The following is a 21,398-nucleotide window of genomic DNA, read 5'->3' as shown; positions in this document are numbered from 1 at the left end:
TACAAATTTGTACAACTGAAAGCTTTAGTTTGGTTTTGGTGAATTGATGAAACCCTAAGTGCTAACCTAGTTTATCAAGTGATCATGACATAGGTAGCACACTTTAAGTAGAAGAAGCTAGTGAAGATCATAGCATGACAATGGTGATGGCATGGCGATGATCAAGGGCTTAAACTTGAAATAAAGAAAGAGAAAAACAAAAAGCTCAAGGCAAAGGTATAAACCATAGGAGCTATTTTGTTTTAAGTGATCAAGACACTTAGAGAGTGTGATCACATTTAGGTTTGATAGCCGTACTATTAAAAGGGGTGAAACTCGTATCGGAATGCGGTTATCAAAGTGCCACTAGATGCTCTAACTTATTGCATATGCATTTAGGATCTAGTGGAGTGCTAACACCCTTGAAAATATTTGTGAAAATATGCTACCACATTCGGCGCTTTCGGAAAAATGAAATGTCTATTTTCTATTGCGCCGGATGCAAAATTCTTGGTGGTTGGCACATTGGAGCAAGGGTAAAGAAGTTAGAGTTAAAATGGAGTTGATCGAATTGATGCTGGCGTCGGTCTACTGACCGGACGCTGGGTCACTCAGCGACCGGACGCTGAAGGGCTGTGTCCGGTCGAGCTGTCAGACGGCACAGTGGGTAGGGTTGAGCACCGGACGCTGGTCTGCGTCCGGTCAAGGTGGACCGGACGCGTCCGGTCGAAAAAACATGCCTCGGGGAGCTTACTAGAAACGACCGGACACTGGGGCTTCAGCGTCCGGTCAGTTTTGATCGGAGCGTCCGGTCAGCCTCGTAGCCGTTGGAATCTGACGAACAGCGTTTGAAGCTGGTGACGTGTGGCATCCATCGGGCGACCGGACGCTGAGGGCCAGCGTCCGGTCAGTATGACCGGAGCGTCCGGTCAGAGCGCGTTTTGCCTAGTGAAGAGATATAACGGCTCTATTTGATTGGGGCTCTATATATAGCTCCATGGGCGGCTGTGGCTGAGATCTTTGGCCATTTTCATTGACATAGCAACCTTGTGAGCTAAGCCAAAGCCCTCCCACCCATCTACATCATTGATTCATCATCATAGTGAGATTGAGAGTGATCCAAGTGCATTGCTTGAGTGATTGCATCTAGAGGCACTTAGTGATCTTGTTTCGCTGCGAGTTTTGCTTGTTACTCTTGGTGGTTGCCGCCACCTAGACGGCTTGGAGCAGCGAGGATCGTCGAGCGGAGGTGGTGATTGTCTCCGGCTCCGATCGTGGTGATTGTAAGGGGTTCTTGACCTTTTCCCGGCGGAACGCCAAAAGGTACTCTAGTGGATTGCTCGTGGCTTGTGTGATCCTCATCTTGTGTTGGTTGTGCGGCACCCTGTTGAGGGTTTGGCGTGTGAAGCCAATTAGCGCGTGAACCTCCAAGTGAGTGAATCGCCACAACGAGGACTAGCTTGCCGGCAAGCAAGTGAACCTCGGTAAAAATCATTGTGTTCATCATTGATTCCGAGGTGATTGGTCATCATTGTTATTCATCTTCGTGATTGATTGGTTCATTCATCTACACAGCGGTATAACCCTCTTGATCACTCTCTTTACTTTACCGCAAACTAGTTGACAAGCTCTTTAGTGTAGCTAGTTGTGAGAGCTTGCATGCTTGGTTGGTGTGGCTCTTTAGTTAGCATTTGAGAGCACACTAACATAGGGTAGTGTCATTGCTCTTGTGTGAATTGACACTATCTAAACTAGAATTGTGGTAGGTGGCTTGCATTTTGAGTAGGCTAGCGCAACACTTGCTTCGCCTTATAATTATCTAACCATTTGGTTAAGTGTTGTTATAGAAATTTTTATTAGGCTATTCATCCCCCCTCTAGCCATTAGGACCTTTCAACAACTCTTCGAGCTCTACGACATATGAGCTAATATGGGAAACTTTTGAGTTTTAGAGATATGCCACACATCAAAGAGATATCGCATCCTTCAAAATCAAAATGACCAAATTCAATCCACCTTCCGAAAATTGCAAGATCTCGCTATGTAGCAAGGGGAGCATGAGTACATTTGTGCAATTTTATTTAGGAAATTATTTAATAAAAAATAATAAAATAATAAAAATGATTATTCTTTATGCTTCTCCTTGTAGGCGTATTCAGGAGATTATTTTTTTTAACAAAAATAATAAAAATAAAAATGGTGATTCTTTATGCTCCTTTTTTGGGTAATAATAGGAATTTATGTTTCTTGTAGGTGTAATTTGTTGGGCAGGTTTGGGCCTGGCCCGTTGCGCAGCCCACGTTTACAGGCTGCCCTGGAGAACGCTCCAGACGGCGAGTCCTTCGCTCCTTCCATCCACGTCACAGAAGACAGAACCGCCGCGGGCCGGCGGCGCCACCGACCCACCATTCCACCGCCGCCGCGCGCCACCTCGCCCCGCCCGCCCGCCTGCTCCCTCCTCTCACCGCACGCCCCCCGGCGCATCCTCCCGCTCCTCCTCCCCCTCCGCCTCTCCTCCTCCGCCGTTTCCGCGCCCGCGCTCGCAATGCCTCGACGAGACGGCGTACGCCTCTTACTCCTCTCCTCCCCTCCTCTCAATTCGATAAACCCTTTAAACCCTAACCTCTCTCTCTATTTTGTGCAGACCAAGCCGCCGCCGCGTAAATGGAAGCCGAATGCCGCCGACGTCTCCTACTCGTCCTCTTCCTCCGCCGCGGTCGAGATTGCCGAGCCCGTCCGGAAGATGACCCTCGCCTCGCAGGCGCCACCGGCGGGGGCGGGGCCCGGACCCGAGCCCAGGCCGGCGCAGCTGTGGGTGCCCAGGGGCTACACAACCTCCGCCGGGGACGGCCCTGGGGTCGCTTCAGCGTCCACCTCGACTTCCGCGAGGGTGACAGAGGAGCGGGACGGTGTCTCGACTGAGAAGCTCTCGAGACTCTTCAAGTCTGCCCCGGGCTTTGAGGTGGACAACAGCACCTTCACCGAGGCCCAAATCAGGGCCACATTCTACCCCAAGTTCGAAAATGAAAAATCCGATCAGGAGGTGAGAGCTTGCCGGCTGCTCCTTGTTGTTCAATTTTGTCATTGTCTCATTCCTTCATGTTGTGCCTTCTGACTGACATGACAATGGCAATAGTTTGACTGATAAATCGTTAAGGATTCGCTCTGTGATACTCAAGGATTAGTTCTGTAGTTTTCGCTAGGCATGATTTTGTCCAAGCAAATGCAATATCCTAGTTTATCAACATTGCCTATTTCCATAGCATTGTGTCATTGTGGCAATGTTGAGTATTGGTAGAGTACTTCGAATGAAATTAGTGCCCATACATCCTGTGATGATTTGAGTAGTGGCACTCTTGAACATTGTATCGTAGATTTAAGTCTTGTTGCAGGACTTGATGGAAGTTATGCTGATTTTCATGAAGTGAAGGATATCATGCATATAACCTTTATACCCTAAGAAATATTTAACTTGCATCTTTACCCAGTTAATATTTTACTGTAGCTACTTAGTTCTTGTTGACTTCAACGGGGTCATAATTACCCCCCCCCCTCCCCCGGTAACGAAGGAATGTTTTTATTGAACCCACTGTGCAGTAAATCCTTGTGGTTGTAGATTGTTCTGGCTTCTTTGGGTTTCTGTTATTAGTGGTGTAACAGTTTGATTTTTTATTGAGAAGCTTACCCTTGATTTTGTGATGACAGACAAGGACCAGAATGATTGAGATGGTGTCTCATGGGCTAGCAAACTTGGAGGTATATCTCACATGTTGGTTTTGCTTTAAAATAAAAAAAATGGGTGTTTCTTTGTGTGAAGTAATCAATGATTATGATGATCACTCCCCTCAGGTTACACTCAAGCATTCTGGTTCCCTCTTCATGTATGCCGGTCACCATGGTGGTGCATATGCGAAGAACAGCTTCGGGAATGTGTATGTTGCATTAATCTGTGCTGATTATTATATTGTAAGTTTTTGCTATGTCTGAAGTTTCAATGTTTTCTTATAGTTATACTGCAGTGGCCGTTTTTGTTCTGGGGCGTTTGTTTCGTGAAGCTTGGGGAAAGGAGGCTCCTAAAATGCAAGCAGAATTCAATGATTTTCTTGAGGTATTTCATGTTCTGCACAACATTTCTCAAGACTTAATGATTTTCTTGTCTGTGAAGATTATATCAAAATTAATTCAAATAGAAGTGGAATATAGACTGGAACAAAGGATAATTAATTTTGTTTATTTTTTTGTTGTGGTTTCAGTATATAGAACTATAACTCAGGAAAATATGTAGTGCAAATCACATCTTACATGGAAACATGAAAACCAATTAAAACCATACTTCGATCGCTTGTAAGAATTTGAACATTGTTGAAAAATTGACAGGGAAATGAGATCAAGGTCCACACCTCCACGAGTCCACGGCACCTGAATTTTTATCATTTTCATATAAGTTTTTCAAAAGTGGGTTTGCATTCAACTTTTCAAACAAAGCACTTCCATGGAGGTGTCAAGTTTGAAATTTTTTGGAGTGATCAGAATACGGTTTTGAATTGGTTTCCATGTTTCCACCTTAGCTGTGGTTTGCACTACATATTTTCTCCCTCAACTTTATGTATTTCTTAGGTAGCATAGGAACAAAGGAGCAATGTAGGTTTGCTAAGCTTTTCCTCAATGTGGGATTTAGTTAGTCGTTAGAATTTTTGCTGGTTATAGTAAGATTTTACTGTTCTGGATTGTATGCTGTCAGTCAACAAGTAGATCAAAAAGCAGAACTCTTATGTGCTTTTAAGAATCAGTTCCAGCGCTAGTTATTACTAATTAAATTACTCTCAAATTAATAATCATCATTGTAGTTGTATTGCATATTTGCTTTCTGAGTCATGGAGGGTTTCTGGCTCTGTAATTTTTCTTATGGTTCCTAATTTTTCTTTGTAATGCTTCTAGAAAAACCGTGTTAGCATTTCAATGGAACTTGTGACAGCTGTGTTAGGAGATCATGGGCAAAGGCCCAAGGATGATTATGGTACGGCTTTTTCTTCTGTCTAAAGCAATTAGTAATTAGTAATTTTTGTATAGTTTGTTCTACATCATTACTGGTAGTGCATTCCATCCTATAACATATGATGCCATTGCTTCGACAATGGATTATTTTCAATTGGATTTTTTTTTGAAACAATAAGAAAAAAGGGTCAGATTCTGGTTTCAGCTGGCTTTCATTTACACACACAGAATTAACCATTTTATTGGATTACAGCTGTTGATATATCTTTATCGGGTAAATTTATTGTATGTCACCAATAATTTGTTATATGTATGTCACTGGATTGATTTCTTCTTTGCCATTGTTGACTGGTAAAAGCTAGTAAAATGTTATGTCACCCCTAGTTTACATGGATACTTAAATTTTAACTGTTTATTTTCCTGCATTCGCGCATTTGAAAAGTTTTTAGTTGTTTTTGGTAGAATAAAATCTGTGTCAGCCAGTTTGTCCTGTTCCTTCTATTTATTAGTACTTTATATGATTGACAATTCTACTAACACTCAAATATAAACTATTTGGGCAGCCACTTCTGCCTCACATTTACATCACTATTCAAGTTGCTTGCTGCGTTTGTTTAGTTCATTACTTTTTCTTTTATTGGTATTTGCATATTTATTCCCCTACAAGAATAAAGGGGATATTCAAAGTTGTGCTAATTACCGGGGAATTAAGTTGATGGGCCATACTATGAAGCTATGGGAGAGAGTTATCGAGCATCGCTTGTGAGCAATAACGCGGGTCTCTATGAACCAATTTGGTTTCATGCCCGGAAGGTCAACCATGGAAGCCATTTTCTTAATAAGACAAGTTATGGAGCGGTATAGGGAGAAGAAGAACCTACACATGGTTTTTATTGACTTGGAGAAGGCTTATGATAAAATACCAAGGAATGTTATGTGGTGAGCTTTGGACAAACATAAAGTCCCAACGAAGTACATCGGGCTCATTAAGGACATGTACAACAATGTTGTGACTAGTGTTCGAACAAGTGATAGAGACACGGATGACTTTCCGATTAGGATGGGACTACATCAAGGGTCAGCTTTGAGCCCTTATCTGTTTGCCTTAGTGATGGATGAGGTTACAAGGGACATACAAGGGGACATCCCTTGGTGTATGCTTTTCGCGGACGATGTAGTGCTAGTTGATGAAAGCCGGACAGGAGTGAATCAGAAACTGGAGTTATGGCGGGAGACTTTGGAGTCCAAAGGTTTTAAACTTAGTAGAACTAAAACTGAGTATATGAGATGTGACTTCGGCACTACTACTCGGGAGGAGGAAGATATTAGTTTGGAAGGTCAAGTAGTGTCTAGGAAGGATACCTTTCGATATTTAGGATCAATGCTACAGAGAGACGGGGATATTGATGAAGATGTTAGGTATAGAATCAAAGTTGGGTGGATGAAGTGGCGCCAAGCATCTGGTGTCCTATGTGATAAAAGGGTACCACAGAAGCTAAAAGGTAAGTTTTATAGGACGGCGATTAGACATGCTATGTTGTATAGTGCAGAATGTTGGCCTACGAAAAGACATGTTCAACAGATAAGTGTCGCGAAAATGCGTATGTTGCGTTTGATTTGCGGTCATACAAGAAGGGATTGAGTTCGGAACAATGATATATGTGATAGATTAGGGGTAGCACCAATTGAAGAAAAACTTGTCCAACACCGGTTGAGATGGTTTGGACATGTCCAACGGAGACCTCCAGAGGCACCGGTGCGTAGTGGAATTCTAAGCCAGGATAGTAATGTGAAGAGAGGCAGATGAAGACCGAAGTTGATTTGGATAGAGGCAATAAAAGGAGACTTGAAAGGATGGAATATACCCAAAGACTTAGCCTTGGATAGGAGTGCTTGGAAAACAGCTATTCACGTGCCTGAACCTTGATGGCTTCTGCTGGGTTTCAACTCTAGCCTACCCCAACTTGTTTGGGACTTAAAGGCTTTGTTGTTGTTGTTGTTGTATTCATCTTGTTTTGGGCATTTTGCAGCTGTGGTTACAGCTGTGACTGAGTTGGGCAATGGCAAGCCAAAATTCTATTCTACTCCAGACGTGATTGCATTTTGTCGGAAGTGGCGCCTACCTACCAACCATGTGTGGTTATTTTCAACAAGGTGCCCATAACTTTGTGCTCAGGAGCATTGCATCATGAAGAATTTGGCTGCTTTGTTTCATGTGTGATACCTATACATGTACATTGTTAATCTAAAAATAGAGGGTGAAATGGTGATGTTGGTTTAAAGATGGTTAGAATACCTTCTAATAAAGTAATAATACAATTGTCAATTACTCAACTTTGGCATCTTTCATATTTTCCAATCTTATAGTGTTTCAGAAACTTCCATTACTATGCTTAAGCTCTGCCAACATTTTATTTTGCTTATTTCTCATTGCCATGCTTGCCCTCTGCCAGCATTTTCTTTTGCTTATTTTTTTATTACTGGATCATTGCGACGGTCAATAATCTGCTAATGCATGCTCTTATTTTTCCTTGGTACCTTCATTGAGTTTGTTTTCATTATCATGGAGTACAGACTATTGCAGTAGTAATTAATTAACTTTGTCATGTTCATATTGGGAAAACTTGTTCAGCTACTAGGTTGTTACGTGAATGCTGTCAATGCCACTCGTGTGGCTAACTAGCTATTTTGCATGCTTGTATTCATTGGATGCCTGCAACCCAGTATGCACACTTTCTGCATGTAATTGCAGAATTACCCTCACAATCATGTATGTGTTTACTGTTGATTGTGATTATGATATTACAATGCTTTCTGTTTTCATCTTTCATCAGGAAATCTGCCACCTCATTTTTTGCTGCTTATGATGCATTATGTGAAGAAGGAACTGCAACGCCTGTTTGCAAAGCCCTTGATGAAATAGCTGATATAGCTGTACCAGGTTGTCATCTTACTGATTTTCTATATCAGACTGATTCTTTTTTACCATGTTTGTATTTGACTGGCTAACTGCCATCTCTGCTGGGAATTGACATTAGGTTAATTTTGTTATAGGGTCAAAAGATCATGTAGAAGTGCAGGGCGAGATCCTTGAAGGTCTGGTTGCCCGTATTGTGCCTTGTCAAAGTTCAGGGCAAATGGAAGAAGTTTTGAAAAACTTTCCTCAGGCTCCATTAGATGGCGGTAAGGTGCTGGAACTAAAGTTATATGCGCTGCTGAGTTTGTTCTTCCAATATAAGAGTTTTTTGTTTATATCTTTACCAATTGTAAGTATTATTAGTCCTGCTTACTGGCCATGGTAAACGATCATCCTAGTAATAGTTGTAATATTCTTAGAATGGAGACAAATGATATAATAAATCAAGACATGTGAAATAATGCCAATAAAAACGTTTGAACTTTTGAGGGGCAAAAAATATTGTTTTCTCATAATGATTTGGTCTGTCGCATATAGTATGTCAGACAGGTTTATTGTTTTCTCTTAATGTTTCCCATGATGTCAAGAACTGCAAATTGGCTCTTAGGGTTGATTCTTGCTGGGTAGATTCTGTGAACCTGAACAGAACCCGAGGTTCAGGGAAAGGCACAGAACAGAATCATCTTCCCTTTTGAAAATATACTTGTATTCTAGAAATGTTTTCTGATGCATTTGGGGGTGCCTTAACTTCTAAGAAGACTTAATGCAATTGTGTTATGAGCTAGTAATTATTTTAGCTTTTTATTATTCATTTATTATTTATTTGCTGTTGCAGGGGACTCAGATTTAGGACCAAGTTTACGAGAAATTTGTGCTGCTAATAGGTCAGATGAAAAGCAGGTATTAATGCTGTAAATTGGTATTTGCTCGCCATGAGGCATCTTACTTTGTGTTTGTTCAACCTTGCTATAACTTCTTAATAATTGTACATGACCAGCAAATCAAGGCACTGCTTGAAAATGTTGGAGCTTCAATGTGTCCAGATCATTCAGATTGGTTTGGAAATGGTGGACTTGATGCTCAGTCGCGAAATGCTGATAAATCAGTTGTCACGAAATTTTTGCAAGCACATCCTGCAGACTATGCAACTAAGAAACTGCAGGTAAGCTCATTGGTATCTGGCCGAGGATAGATATTTCCTGACTTAATGGGTATGATTTCATTATTCATAACATTACTACAACAATAAACCAATAACTATGCAGATGTGATATATTACCTTTGTTGGCTGTTACAGGAGATGATTCGCTTGATGAAACAGAGGCACTTCTCAGCAGCTTTCAAATGCTACTGGAACTACCACAAGATTGATTCTCTTTCAAATGACAACTTGTCCTACAAAATGGTTATCCATGTGCACAATGATTCTGTTTTTAGACGATACCAGCAAGAGATGGGGTGAGCTTGTGAAGTCAGCCTTGTATACTACATTACCCTTTATATCTTTAATAACTCTAAAACCTATGCTGCTGTCTTTAGGAGAAACCAAGGGCTGTGGCCTCTATATAGAGGTAAGCTGAGGCCTTCACATTTCAAGTATGAGCGGAGGTGTGTTTTACTGACATGTATTCCATGGTTAGGTTTCTTTGTTGATGTGAATTTGTTCAAGGCGAACAATAAGAAGGCAGCTGAATTAGCCAAAGATGGTGACACTTTACTGAAAAATATCAATGGTGCCTTGGATTCAAATTCTTCAGCTGTGGATGGTCTGGCTGATGAGGATTCAAATCTAATGGTTAAACTAAAATTCTTGACATATAAGGTATTATTGGTCGCTTCTTGAGGACCACACTGGTGTTTGTTACTCTGGATTGTCCAGGTTCATTTTGGTGTGCTTCTAAAATAAGTTTGGAAATGTTATTGCTATGCTTAGTGTTTCCTATTCCTGTCATCGTGATCTAATCTGCTTTTGTTATTTATATGTATGTCTTCCGTTTGCTTCGAAGCTATTTTGTTTTTGAATGTGGAAGAGGACTAAAACCATTAAAGTTAACCTTTGTTTTATTTTGAATACACATCCTCTAACAATTATGTTATTTTATTTGTTGACAGTTGCGAACATTTTTAATTCGTAATGGATTGTCTACCCTTTTCAAAGATGGACCAACTGCTTATAGAGCTTATTACCTAAGGTATGCTATGTATGCAAATTTTAAGTTTCACTAGTATATTTTCTGCAACAGAGTGGGTTATCAATGAAGAATCGAAATGAGAAAAAAGTTTGCTACTTTATTGTGATACTGCTCTAGTTAAGATGTCTCCACTGTTTGTGTAGTGTTAGAAAAACGGTGCTAATGCATCCTCTAGACCTCTGCCTATTTAATAATGCTAACATCTGTAAAGTGTAACTTACAAATTCATATTTTTGATATTCAACTTCTTTTCTTCATCACATGACAATTGATGCTTGGTTATTTCAATCTTGTAAAGTAATTGTGCTGTAAGTTCTGTACTAATATTTTTTTTGTGCTGCTGTACTGATTGATGTAATGTTTGAAGGTTTAAGTCGTATATAACTATTTAATTTGAGCTGTAAATTATGTACTACTTCAGTTGGTGCCATACGCTGCTGAACAGAAACTATGCCAGCTCTCATGTTAATGCCTTTTTTTTTGTTGATAGGCAAATGAAGAACTGGGGAACATCAGCAAACAAACAGAGAGAGCTTAGCAAAATGTTGGATGAATGGTATATTATTGCGACATTCTTTCTCTTATGGAACTGCGAATGTTCCTTCATCTAATATGATTAGTTTACTCATTTCAGGGCTGTCTACATTAGAAGGAAGTATGGGAATAAGCCACTCTCATCCTCAACGTACCTTAGTGAAGCAGAGCCTTTCCTTGATCAATACGCCAAACGCAGCCCTGCAAACCAGGCTCTGATTGGTGCTGCTGGTAACCTTGTTCAAACCGAAAACTTCTTGGCCGTTCTTGATGCAGAGAGAGATGAAGAGGGTGATCTCTGGGCAGATCATGGGGCAGCACCTTCCAGTCCTGTGTCAACATCTGTTGATGTGGTTCCCAAAACAGAGGGCCTTATAGTTTTCTTTCCAGGTACTTACTGCTGATATATGTTTAACAACTTATTGTGTCATTTTCATTCTTTATAGTAACTGAGACACTGGTATATTTTCGCTGATCAACATTAAAAAGAATGAAAATAATTTTATTTCACTGGTTTGTGGGTATCAACCCTTGGCCTTCAGCCACGATACTGATGTGCCATCCAAACAATAGCTGATATCAAATTTTGTAAGAAACCGTTAGTTATTCTTAAATAAAATCTAGGTCTTAAGCTTACTGGTTTAGGTTTTCTTAAGCCATCTGAATTCTGAATACCCATTAGTTCTAGCGTCCATTTTGTTTTGTTTGGACTTGTCTCAATGCTTGTACAATAGCCTGTTGAATAATATGGACTATATAAACCAAGTAATTGTCAAAAAGTTGTAGCATCCATTTTGTTTCGTTTGAACTTGTCTCAATGCTCGCACAATAGCCTGTTGAATAATATGGACTATATAAACCAAGTAATTGTCAAAAAACTATGTTGGTACTGTTAATATTGTTTCTCTTGTACTTATCTCAATGTTCGTACATTAGCCTGTTAAATAGCTTATGGACTAGATAAACTAAGTAATCGTCAAAACTATGTGGTACGGTGTCAATAGATTAAATTAGTTTTTTTTACCAATCTTCATCCTACAATGTTGTTTACTATTAAAATGGGGTTTTCAATTCTTGATTCTGATTTAGCATTTTCCTTTCAGGTATACCTGGTTGTGCAAAGTCTGCTCTGTGTAAGGAAATATTAAACACGCCTGGTGGCCTTGGAGATGATCGCCCTCTTCATAGCTTGATGGGGGATCTTATTAAAGGTACAGAGCATTTGAGACGTTATCTAGTGTTATATGCTCGCTTTGTTTATTGGAGTAAAACATGGCCTCAGTTAGTGGTGGACAGTGCTGTTCTTAGTTCTCAACACAATGAACCGTGCACAGTGTGAACATTCAAATGAACTAGGATCTGGCCATTCACCTGCTTTTGCACCTTTGTTAGGACATAATATCGTGCACAATGATTATGGGTTAACCGATGTGTGCTTTGTCCTGCCAAGATTTTATATTGAACATTCTTTTCTATCAAGAAGGGCATCGATCACCTTCTAATTGCTAGACATTTCCCATGCAACGGATGATCTAATCAAAACGATTTATAGTTGATAAAAGTCAGTTACTGTAGTATACTAGAGTGAGCTTGCAAATGCTTACCCCCAATTTGATGAGACTTCCTTTGATGCTTGGTGGGAAAGAAGTTCAAATGCAGTGGCTGTTCACTTAAAAACGGGCCTCAACTCCATCATCATTTTAGGAGCATGGATTTTGTGGAATATTCGTAATTGGTGTGTGTTTGATGCTGATTCTCCAAACCTAGCTAGAACTCTGTTGTTCGAAAGTGAGGAGCTTATTTTTTGGGGGGTTTGGCAGGGGCATGAGGAATCAATTACCTACTTGCCCTGGGGCTGAGTGGGAGTTAATTTTGGGTCGAGGTCATCTACTTTATGTAATAAGGGCATGTCTTTAATTTGAACACAGTGGTGTGAGTGGGTGTGTCTTGTATGGGTTAACTTCCCATTTTTTCTTCTTAATATAACGATGCACGGTTCTCCTGCGTGTTCGAGAAAAAAAAACTGTAATATTCTATTCTATTGCTTAATTCCTAAAGAAAGACTTGGTTACCTTTATATAAGAACCATAGTTACCAGAATGTGTTCTTGGTTTGCAACATTTTATAAGTTATGTTAGCTAGGGGAATGTCCCTGTGGTTAGTGAATTGAGATTGGGGTTGTGAGTTCGTATTTGGGTTTGTGATTTCTGAATACAAAGAAAAGAGATTGTACTCCCTCCGTTCCAATTTATAGGTCGTTTTGGCTTTTCTACATGCACAACTTCTATTATGTATCTAGACATATTGTATATCTAGGTGCATAGCAAAAGCTATGTTCCTAGAAAAGCTTAAACGACCTATAATTTGGGACAGAGGGTGGTAGTAGTTAACATATTGGACCAGCCCAATCCGAGCTGCCATTTGCTTGTTGGCCATTTAGTCGATCCCTGCCACGTGCTGCCCTAGCACACTGAGTTCAACTTCACGTCCAAAATATCTCATCACTCATGCACTGCCACTCGTTCGTTTTGCTGTCCTCCTTTTTTTCTCTTCAGCGAACGTAGCTCTGCCACTCCCCTCCAGCATGAATCCCTAACTGGTGGCCATCATCTCTCACCAGTGACTAGCAAAATGGATTTTTTAGACCATAGCTATGGCCCGGCTTTATAGAAAGCTTAAGAAGTGATGGCTGGGATTACCAGCTTACAGAACAAGAGTACTGAGTTTACTTACTCAAATTCAAAAAAACACACTCAACTAACAAAAGCTAAATGCAAAGTAAGATCATCCCGCTGTAGCTAACAAGCTAAGTACAAGCGACAGAGATCCCACAGCCTTGTTTTCTGGTGCTAGAACCTCCAGCATTTCACACCATCACCAGCTTGTCGGTATGTGATGCTGCAGCAGCTAGCTTCTCCACGTGTGGTATTTCCTCCTTCCTTGCCATCCTGCTCCAATGCTGTAAAAAACCCAGAATCCAATAAGGTACTCCCTCTGTTCCAAATTATAAGACATTTTGACTTTTCTAGATACATAGCTTTTGCTATGCACTTAGATATACACAATGTCTATATACATATTTAAAACAATGTTTCTAGAAAAGCCAAATGTCTTATAATTTGAAACGGAGGGAGTACACATTTAGGTGAAGATACTGACACATTAGAAAACCCCCAGAGTCATTTGTAGTTTCCACAGACTCCAGCACACCCCAGCTAGTATGAACTAACTCTAATTTGATTTGTTTTGTTCCTCCCTCAGAATACAATCCTCAAAATATTGTCAGGATGTTGGTATAATTGGCCACTGTAAGCTTTCCCTAATCCAACACAAGACCAACACTGCTAAAGAGCATCTGAAAAAAAGATGATCTGCTGATTCTTCTTTCCCACAAAGTTTACAGAGTTTAGATCCATCCCACTTCATGATCCTCAACTGATCTGCAATCTGTTATGCCATAATATCCACAGGAAATCTAGATTTTTAGGGGAATTTTGGTTGCCCACAGTTTTTGCATCCTAAGGTCTATCATCCGCCAAAGGTAATAAATCTGTAGAGTTATCTGCTAGTGAACTTCCTGACAATTCCAATATCCACATTACTCTGTCTTGTGCCCCTGATAAAGTTACTGACTCTAGTCGCTCTATCAGCTCTAGCCATTCACCTCTTTCTGTCGGTCCAAAATTTCTTCTAAAGCTTAGATTCCAGTTGTTCTCCCGGCCTCAGGTATTATCTGTTGATTATTACAAATGCGATAGATGTTTGGGTATGCAGTTTTCAGAGGGCAGTCCATGATCCATGGTGACTTCCCTGACAGCATTTCTTGCGTCTCAGCCCTTGGTGCTGCCATTTCCGACACTGGCCACATCCCCTGCCCGCCGTCTTCCATCCTCAACTCCTGCGTCCATGGTGCAGCATCTCTTGCATCTCAGCTTTGCTGCTGCTGCCATCAGTTAAATTCTCAACCTCTGATGTTCAAATCTCCTCACTTTTTGTCAGTTTGGGTTGCCCAAGCCCTTTGTACCCCCTGTCATTTCAGAACTATTCAGTTCGATCGTGAACCGCTAATAGGTTCGCACAAACTGAATCGGGTCTGCTGCCAGCCGTACGCTCCACTATGATAAGAAGTAACTAAATCACGGAACATGACACTGAAATAGACTAGGAGGCAGTTTTATTAGTCTAATTATAATTATACTATGAACAGTAATAGCCATTTCTCAGACCACCACAGGCTCAGCTGAATCCTATTTGGTTGATGACCCAAGCTAGGCTTCTAGAATGAGTCTAATTGGACTATTTTTTAACTATTACAGGAAGATACTGGCAAAAGGTCGCTGATGAAAGAAGAAAGAAACCAGCTAGAATAACCCTTGCTGACAAAAATGCACCAAATGAGGAAGTTTGGAAGCAGGCAAGATTGACATCATAAATCATAGCAAATTTTTTTGCATGTTTTCTGGTTTGACGTTTTAGGCTACTTTAACAGTAGAGATAGAACTGATAAATCATTGTTTCCAGATTGAGGATATGTGTGGGTCCACAAAAGCAGCTGCTGTCCCTGTGGTTCCTGACTCAGAAGGTATCCTACGTACTTAATAATTATTTTTCATTCCCTTATCTCTTGTTCATTTTTATTTTACTTCGTGTGAACATTGATGGTGAACTGGCGATTCTTCATATAGTTGTGGGCTGCAGTTTGGATTTGTGACATACAACATCACACCTTAGCTTGAGCTTCCAAATTACAGCTATTAACTTATTATGGGCTTGAAGAGCCCTTGAGCGGTGAATGATTTGAAGAGTACTGTAAAAAGAACTATTTTGGTGTACTGCAGTAGGGCCTTGGGTTTTGTATATAACCAAATATGATTTTTTAGATTTTAGAAGAACAGTACTATCGTTGGCTCATTTTCTTGCATCATTAAGTTTGACCATGTAGCTTTTGTTCTGGTTTCTTGATTTGCCAGGCACAGATTCAAATCCATTTTCTCTTGACGCTCTTGCTGTTTTCATGTTTCGCGTCCTCCAGCGGGTCAATCATCCGGTTAGTAGTCTATATTTACTCATGCAAATATGTTAAGTCATTTTTATGTATTGTGAAATGGCTGATATTATATTAACTTGTAATTTGAAAGGGAAATCTGGACAAGGCCTCACCTAATGCAGGCTATGTTTTGCTAATGTTTTACCACTTGTATGATGGGAAGGTATGTATATATCATGGAAAATTGTTTTTAACTACTGAAATATGCCAAATCACCAACACTGTCAATTTCAGAGTCGAAGAGAATTTGAAAACGAACTGTATGAACGTTTTGGCTCCCTTGTTAAGATGCCTCTCCTGAAGCCAGATAGGTAGGAGTTTTTTTTTTATTTGCATTGTTTTGCTCTGCCTTTTTTTTTGAACTCAACGATGAGCTATGCTATGCAGTTACAGAAAAAATTATGAAGACGTTCAGTTCAATACACTTATTTTCCAAGAAAAATGACTGCCTTCAATATTGTGTGCAAGAAAAATAATATCACGATGATGTGACTTGTACTGTTTTTCCTGATTTCAGAGCTCCATTGCCTGGTGCAGTGAAAGCCATCTTAGATGAGGGGATTAGCTTGTTCAGGATGCATCAGAGTAGGCATGGAAGGTATGAAACTGATAGCCATATTAATATTACAACCCCTTTTTTTAGCACATTGTGAACATTAAATTACACTTTGGTTGTGTAGGGCGGAATGCCTTTGTACAATAGCAGACTAGCATTCCTAAAAAAAAGCAGACTAGCAGTATAGCACTTCTTGTATACATAGTATTACTTCATGTTTCATTCGTAGGAGGAATGCCTTTGTTCAATCTTCAATAGCACTTCTTGTGTAGGAGGGAATGTTCTTCAAAGCACCTTTTCTCCAGAAACAGTTAATCACATTTGTAGTAGTATTACTTCATCTGATGATGTCGACAGAACTAGTGCTTCATTTCTGAATTCACATGTCTATATACATTGCCTGATGTTTTGCAAAACAATGTCAAATCAGAGCGGAGCCATCAAAAGGTTCATACGCTAAAGAATGGGCACAGTGGGAACAAAGGTTGCGTCTGACCTTGTTTGGGAATGCTGATCATCTTAACTCAATTCAGGTAACCATATTTCACTTATTAACCATTCAAGATCATAATGGTTGCTGAATGTTTATACACATTTTAACACATGGGGCTACAACAAATCTACGACGACTACGTAGTTTGCAGGAGTCATTTCTTTATACTTCATATGTGAGGACTCCAATAAGGACTCGGAGGTTACTAGATTATGCCATGCAAGTCCTTCATCCACCTCCCTTGCGTGTCTGAGGAAAAAAAGTCCATCCACCAATGCTATGAATTAAATATCATTAAAAGAATTGTTTTCTTAGGCCAAATTAAGTTACTGGTAGATCAGTAGTCTAAATTGGCTTAACCTTATGTGGGAATGGGAGCACCATACTAATGTTAATATGATGTAGCAGTAGCATTTTTCATTTTCATGCGATGTGCTTTAATCAGGGATTTTGTTACTATGCACTGATCCTAATCCTGTACACTTACACCACAAGTGTCTGTTAAGCACACAGAAATCATGATGCAGTTCTGATGTTATCTATACTTTTTTTCTAGGTTCCTTTTGACTATGCTGTGAAAGAAGTACTGGAACAGTTAAAAACTGTTGCAAAAGGTGATCTCAAAACACCTGATACTGGGAAGCGGAAGTTTGGCAATATCATGTTTGCTGCTGTTCGATTAACCCCACCTGATATATTGGGCCTTCTCCACAAGGTAAGAACTGTATAGCTATGTTTGAGAAATAGTTCTGTATTTTGCTGTGAAGGGCTCATGGTAGCGTGTTTGCTGGAATCCTTCTCAGCCGTGGCCATGTGCTGTGCCACTAGGTTGTCTCTGCAGCGACGATGTTGCAATCTGACACTTGTTCTACGCTGCATTACTGTTAACAGGTGGCAGAGAAGGACACAGTTGTCAACAGTTTCCTCAACAAGATAAGACTGGAGGACAACCTAAAGAAGGCTCACGTCACCCTTGCCCACGAACAAGGCCATGGTGTGGCTGCTGTCGCAAGCTATGGCATCCACCAGCACCAGGAAGTCCCTGTCTCATTCAGCGCATTGTACTACACTGACAAGATGGCCGCTCTCGAGGCAAAGCTCGGAGCAGTAAACGATGAGCAGATCAATTCCAGGAACGAGTGGCCACATGCTACCCTGTGGACAGCTCCAGGTGTTGCGGCAAAGGAGGCAAACGTGCTGCCGCAGCTGGCTTCAGAAGGAAAAGCAGAACGGGTGCCGATTGATCCTCCCATCACCATATCGGGGGTGGTGGACTTCTACTGATTTGTTACCTTGGTTTTAGGATACGAATGTGCAGAAGAAGTGAAGATAGAATAAAGAATTGCTGCTGGTGGACTTAACGGTAACAGCTGATCGTGGCCAAGACATGCTAATCATCGAGTCTTACGCCACATCAAATTTTGATACTATAGGACAGACCTAGACTACTGCGTTTCTACTTCGATGTGAGTCAGCACTGGAGGAGAGAATTTTCTGTATAGCACATCATTCTACTTTTAGTGTATTTTGAATTTTCAGTGGCCATTTGACACGACAGTTGACCAGAATTAGAATTCATGTTGGTGGTATGTTAGCTTTTGTGTACTTATAAAATTGCAACATTAGCTAAGATGGCAATGCTTCGTTGACTAGCTAACATAATGCTGGTGCTAAAGTGAGCCGAAAGCAGAATCAATTTTGAGCGATGGCAGTAACATTGGACATTGCTGAACACGTATCAGGGCAATTTTTTGTTTTCGTGCCTCTGTTGCTCCTCATTTTCTCCCCGTCTCATTCTTTAACTTGCGTTCTTCATCTCCGGCTGACGGCTGACGTCCACCCTAGCTTTGCCATTTTGAGCTACATGCATCGTGAAGAATCTCAACAACAAACTGCAAACTTTGTTCAGGGCCCACCTTAAGATCAAATTGGACAAATAGTCACAATACACGCTGTTTCAGTTGATGGCTGCAGAGAAGCGTCAGGATGAACGAACGAAAGAAGAGGTAGAATAAGTACAAACTGCAGCTTATCCCGTCGTCCTCAGCCTTTTTTCCGCTGCCACTCATAGTGCCAAGTGAAATTAAGGGGATGTGACATGTATTACGACTCCTCACCTTATCTTCTCATCAGACACAAGGTCAACAAGACTGCCATGTCTAATCTTAACTTCAATCAGATACACTGGTTTATGACTCATCCTTTTGACATTTCCATGCATTCAGTCCCTAGCATACACGTGTGTCATTTGCTATGATCAAGTGAACAATGTGATCATTGCCACTTTGATCCAAGACCAAGTACGTTAAAAGTCAATCGTGTTAAGCAAATCAAAAACTTAATCATTCATACATACACGGTAAATGCACATGCTATCATTTCCAAGAGATGATCTTAAATTTCTTAATATTTTCTCTACTACCCTACATATACATGCCAGTATAGACTTGTAAGATATGTCCTTGCTACCGTATACGGGCAAAGACTAGAGTCTTAACAACCTCACTTTCGGCCGTATAGTAACTTTAAGCCCACTTATTGGCCTATTCGAGACGGACACGAGGCTTGGATCCACCTCAGCGTGAGCCTGCCGGCCGGTCTGTGCTGTCGATTTAGCACCGGCGAGAAGAGTCCGTCCACATGAAAAAAACATAAGGTCGCATGCTAGAATTTTTTTGTTGGTAGCACTAGTGTCCGGACGCCCGCGGCTGCTTCGTCCCATCCATTTGGATTCGTGTGCCGTCCGCGTCGGCTCCGTTTCACGCGCTCACATCCGAACTGCCCGCTTGAGATCTGTTGCCCACGCTGCTCGGATGACTCGCCCCCGCCTCTTTCACACCGGCGTGGCGACTGTCTCTTCCCGGCCGCCCAAAAGACTCACCCCCGCCTCTTTCACAATAGCACCACGTGGCTTGTGCCTCCTCCCGACGCCGTCGGCGGCAGCCTACGCCTCCTCCACGGGTCGGTGGTTGCGGCTTGGCCCTGCCCGCCCTCATGGACACCAACGTCGTGCAACATAAAACACTCGAATGTAACATACATTTGAAATAGATGAAACATTTGGGACATACGCTTGCAACATGTGTGTGAAACATATGCAACATCCAGATAAAACAATTGCAACATGAAAAAACAATTACTGCAACATAAGACTAAAACATTTGAAACATACTGTTGCAACATATGTGTGAAAACATATGCAACATCCAGATAAAAAACGATTGCAACATACGTCTGGAAACAGATGAAGCATTTTGAACAAACGCTTGCAACATGCTTCTGAAACACTTGCAACATCCCCCGATCTACTTTTGCAACATCCATAAGAAACAACTGCAACATACCTTTAAAATAAATTAAACAACTAAAACATACATTTGCAATACAAGGGAGGGGAAGCCTAGGCCAGTTGATTCTAGCCGTTGGGGTCGGAGCCGGCGGTGCACGAACACCACCGTCACCGGCACCACCAATACTGGGCTTGGCTCGATGGCGATGGTGGGTGATGGGGCCGAGGACTGCCATGGCCGCCGAGGTGGGGGGAGCTCGGTCACCAAGGTGAGAGAGGGTGTCGCCGGGGGTGGGGAGGGCACCACGCCAGGGTGGAGGAGAGCCGCCCACTCCGCTGCAACACCGCTGTGCTGTCACGACCTAGTTTTGACACCCTTGTGAGCATCAGCATCATGAGCATCCTTGCATTCGAAATCAAATAATTAGAAACTAAACTCTGCATTCAAACTGCTCACTATTGGATCGACGGAGAGTCTGCCAGCACCACCGGACCATCCGCCAGTCCATTTGCATGCACTAACAAGTTCAGACTCTGTCAGTGAGCAACCGACACCACCAGAGAGTCCGCCACCACGATGGACTATCCGATAGGATCATCCCATGCAGAAATGTGAGGTGTCATTTTGAGAGTCACTTGGTCCCACACATCACCACAGCTGTCCAATTCGTGGAAGCATCAAAGCAGAGCAATCACTAGTTCACTCACTTACTCTCACTTTGTCTCTAGTTCATCTCTCTCTCTACTCTCTCCCACACTCAAGCAAGGAAGAGGAGAAGGAAAGGAAGAGAAAGGAGAAGGGATTGGAGCTTGGAGGCAGCAAGAGATGGCCGTGGAGATCACCCAGAGGCCATCGTCCACAAGAGGTAGGGGTTAAAAGGGGGAGGAGCCCTCTCACCCTTGCCATAAGGAGATAGGAGATAGGAGGAGGAGGAGTCAAGAAGAAGAGGATTTCGAGTCACCAAGGAGGAGATCCAGCTGCTCCATCACCTTGGAGAGCTTGGTATCTTGTTTTTGTAGCCCTTGGTAAGGATCTAACCAAGCCAAACATAGGATTGCATCTTTAGGAGCCAAAACCTAGAGAATATCAATTTGTGGCCTAGAGTTAGTTTGCACCCAATGTAGCTAGAACCAACCAGCTAGATATGCTCCATAGAATCCTAGTAACCTACCCTGAAGATGGTTTACACATGCAAGCACCATAGGTGAAGATTTGGATTTTGAGTTGCTATGAAGTTGAAAGCATCTAGGCCCCCGGTTGGGTTTCGGTGATTAATGACAATACAAGATTACTATGACTAACGTGTGTTTTGCAGAGGCAATTAAGTTAGGTCATGGTAATAGAGATCGATTGGGCAATCGAGGTTGTCATGCCCCTACGATGGAAATCATTTCA

The 21,398-nt window shown here is 41.5% G+C and overlaps 1 protein-coding gene across 1 annotated transcript; it reads left to right on the top strand.

Annotated features, from left to right (window-relative positions):
* Positions 1-2,391: 2,391 nt before the first annotated feature.
* On the top strand, positions 2,392-18,343 carry LOC136541594 (tRNA ligase 1-like). Its single transcript, XM_066533542.1, has 27 exons — positions 2,392-2,542; positions 2,624-3,022; positions 3,685-3,735; positions 3,829-3,911; positions 3,988-4,087; positions 4,918-4,996; positions 7,005-7,128; positions 7,809-7,915; positions 8,029-8,157; positions 8,727-8,791; positions 8,889-9,053; positions 9,189-9,349; positions 9,431-9,462; positions 9,532-9,713; positions 10,004-10,083; positions 10,574-10,639; positions 10,718-11,007; positions 11,721-11,828; positions 14,934-15,031; positions 15,139-15,199; positions 15,588-15,664; positions 15,756-15,827; positions 15,899-15,975; positions 16,182-16,262; positions 16,651-16,753; positions 17,270-17,428; positions 17,605-18,343. The coding sequence occupies exons 1-27, from the start codon at positions 2,525-2,527 to the stop codon at positions 17,995-17,997; spliced, it is 3,360 nt and encodes a 1,119-aa protein (XP_066389639.1). The 5' UTR covers positions 2,392-2,524; the 3' UTR covers positions 17,998-18,343.
* The last annotated feature ends 3,055 nt before the right edge of the window (positions 18,344-21,398 follow it).

This window comes from Miscanthus floridulus, chromosome 3, assembly GCF_019320115.1.
Source record: "Miscanthus floridulus cultivar M001 chromosome 3, ASM1932011v1, whole genome shotgun sequence".
Lineage (NCBI taxonomy): Eukaryota > Viridiplantae > Streptophyta > Magnoliopsida > Poales > Poaceae > Miscanthus > Miscanthus floridulus.
The sequence above is the reverse complement of the archived record's forward strand: the minus strand, read 5'-3'. Positions and strand labels throughout refer to the sequence as shown.

What these genes read in the sequence shown, in the direction of transcription:
- LOC136541594 (XM_066533542.1), top strand. An exon ending in AATTCAATGATTTTCTTGAG is followed by an intron (nt 4,088 to 4,917) that starts GTATTTCATGTT and finishes TAATGCTTCTAG; the next exon opens with AAAAACCGTGTTAGCATTTC. An exon ending in AGCAAAATGTTGGATGAATG is followed by an intron (nt 10,640 to 10,717) that starts GTATATTATTGC and finishes TACTCATTTCAG; the next exon opens with GGCTGTCTACATTAGAAGGA.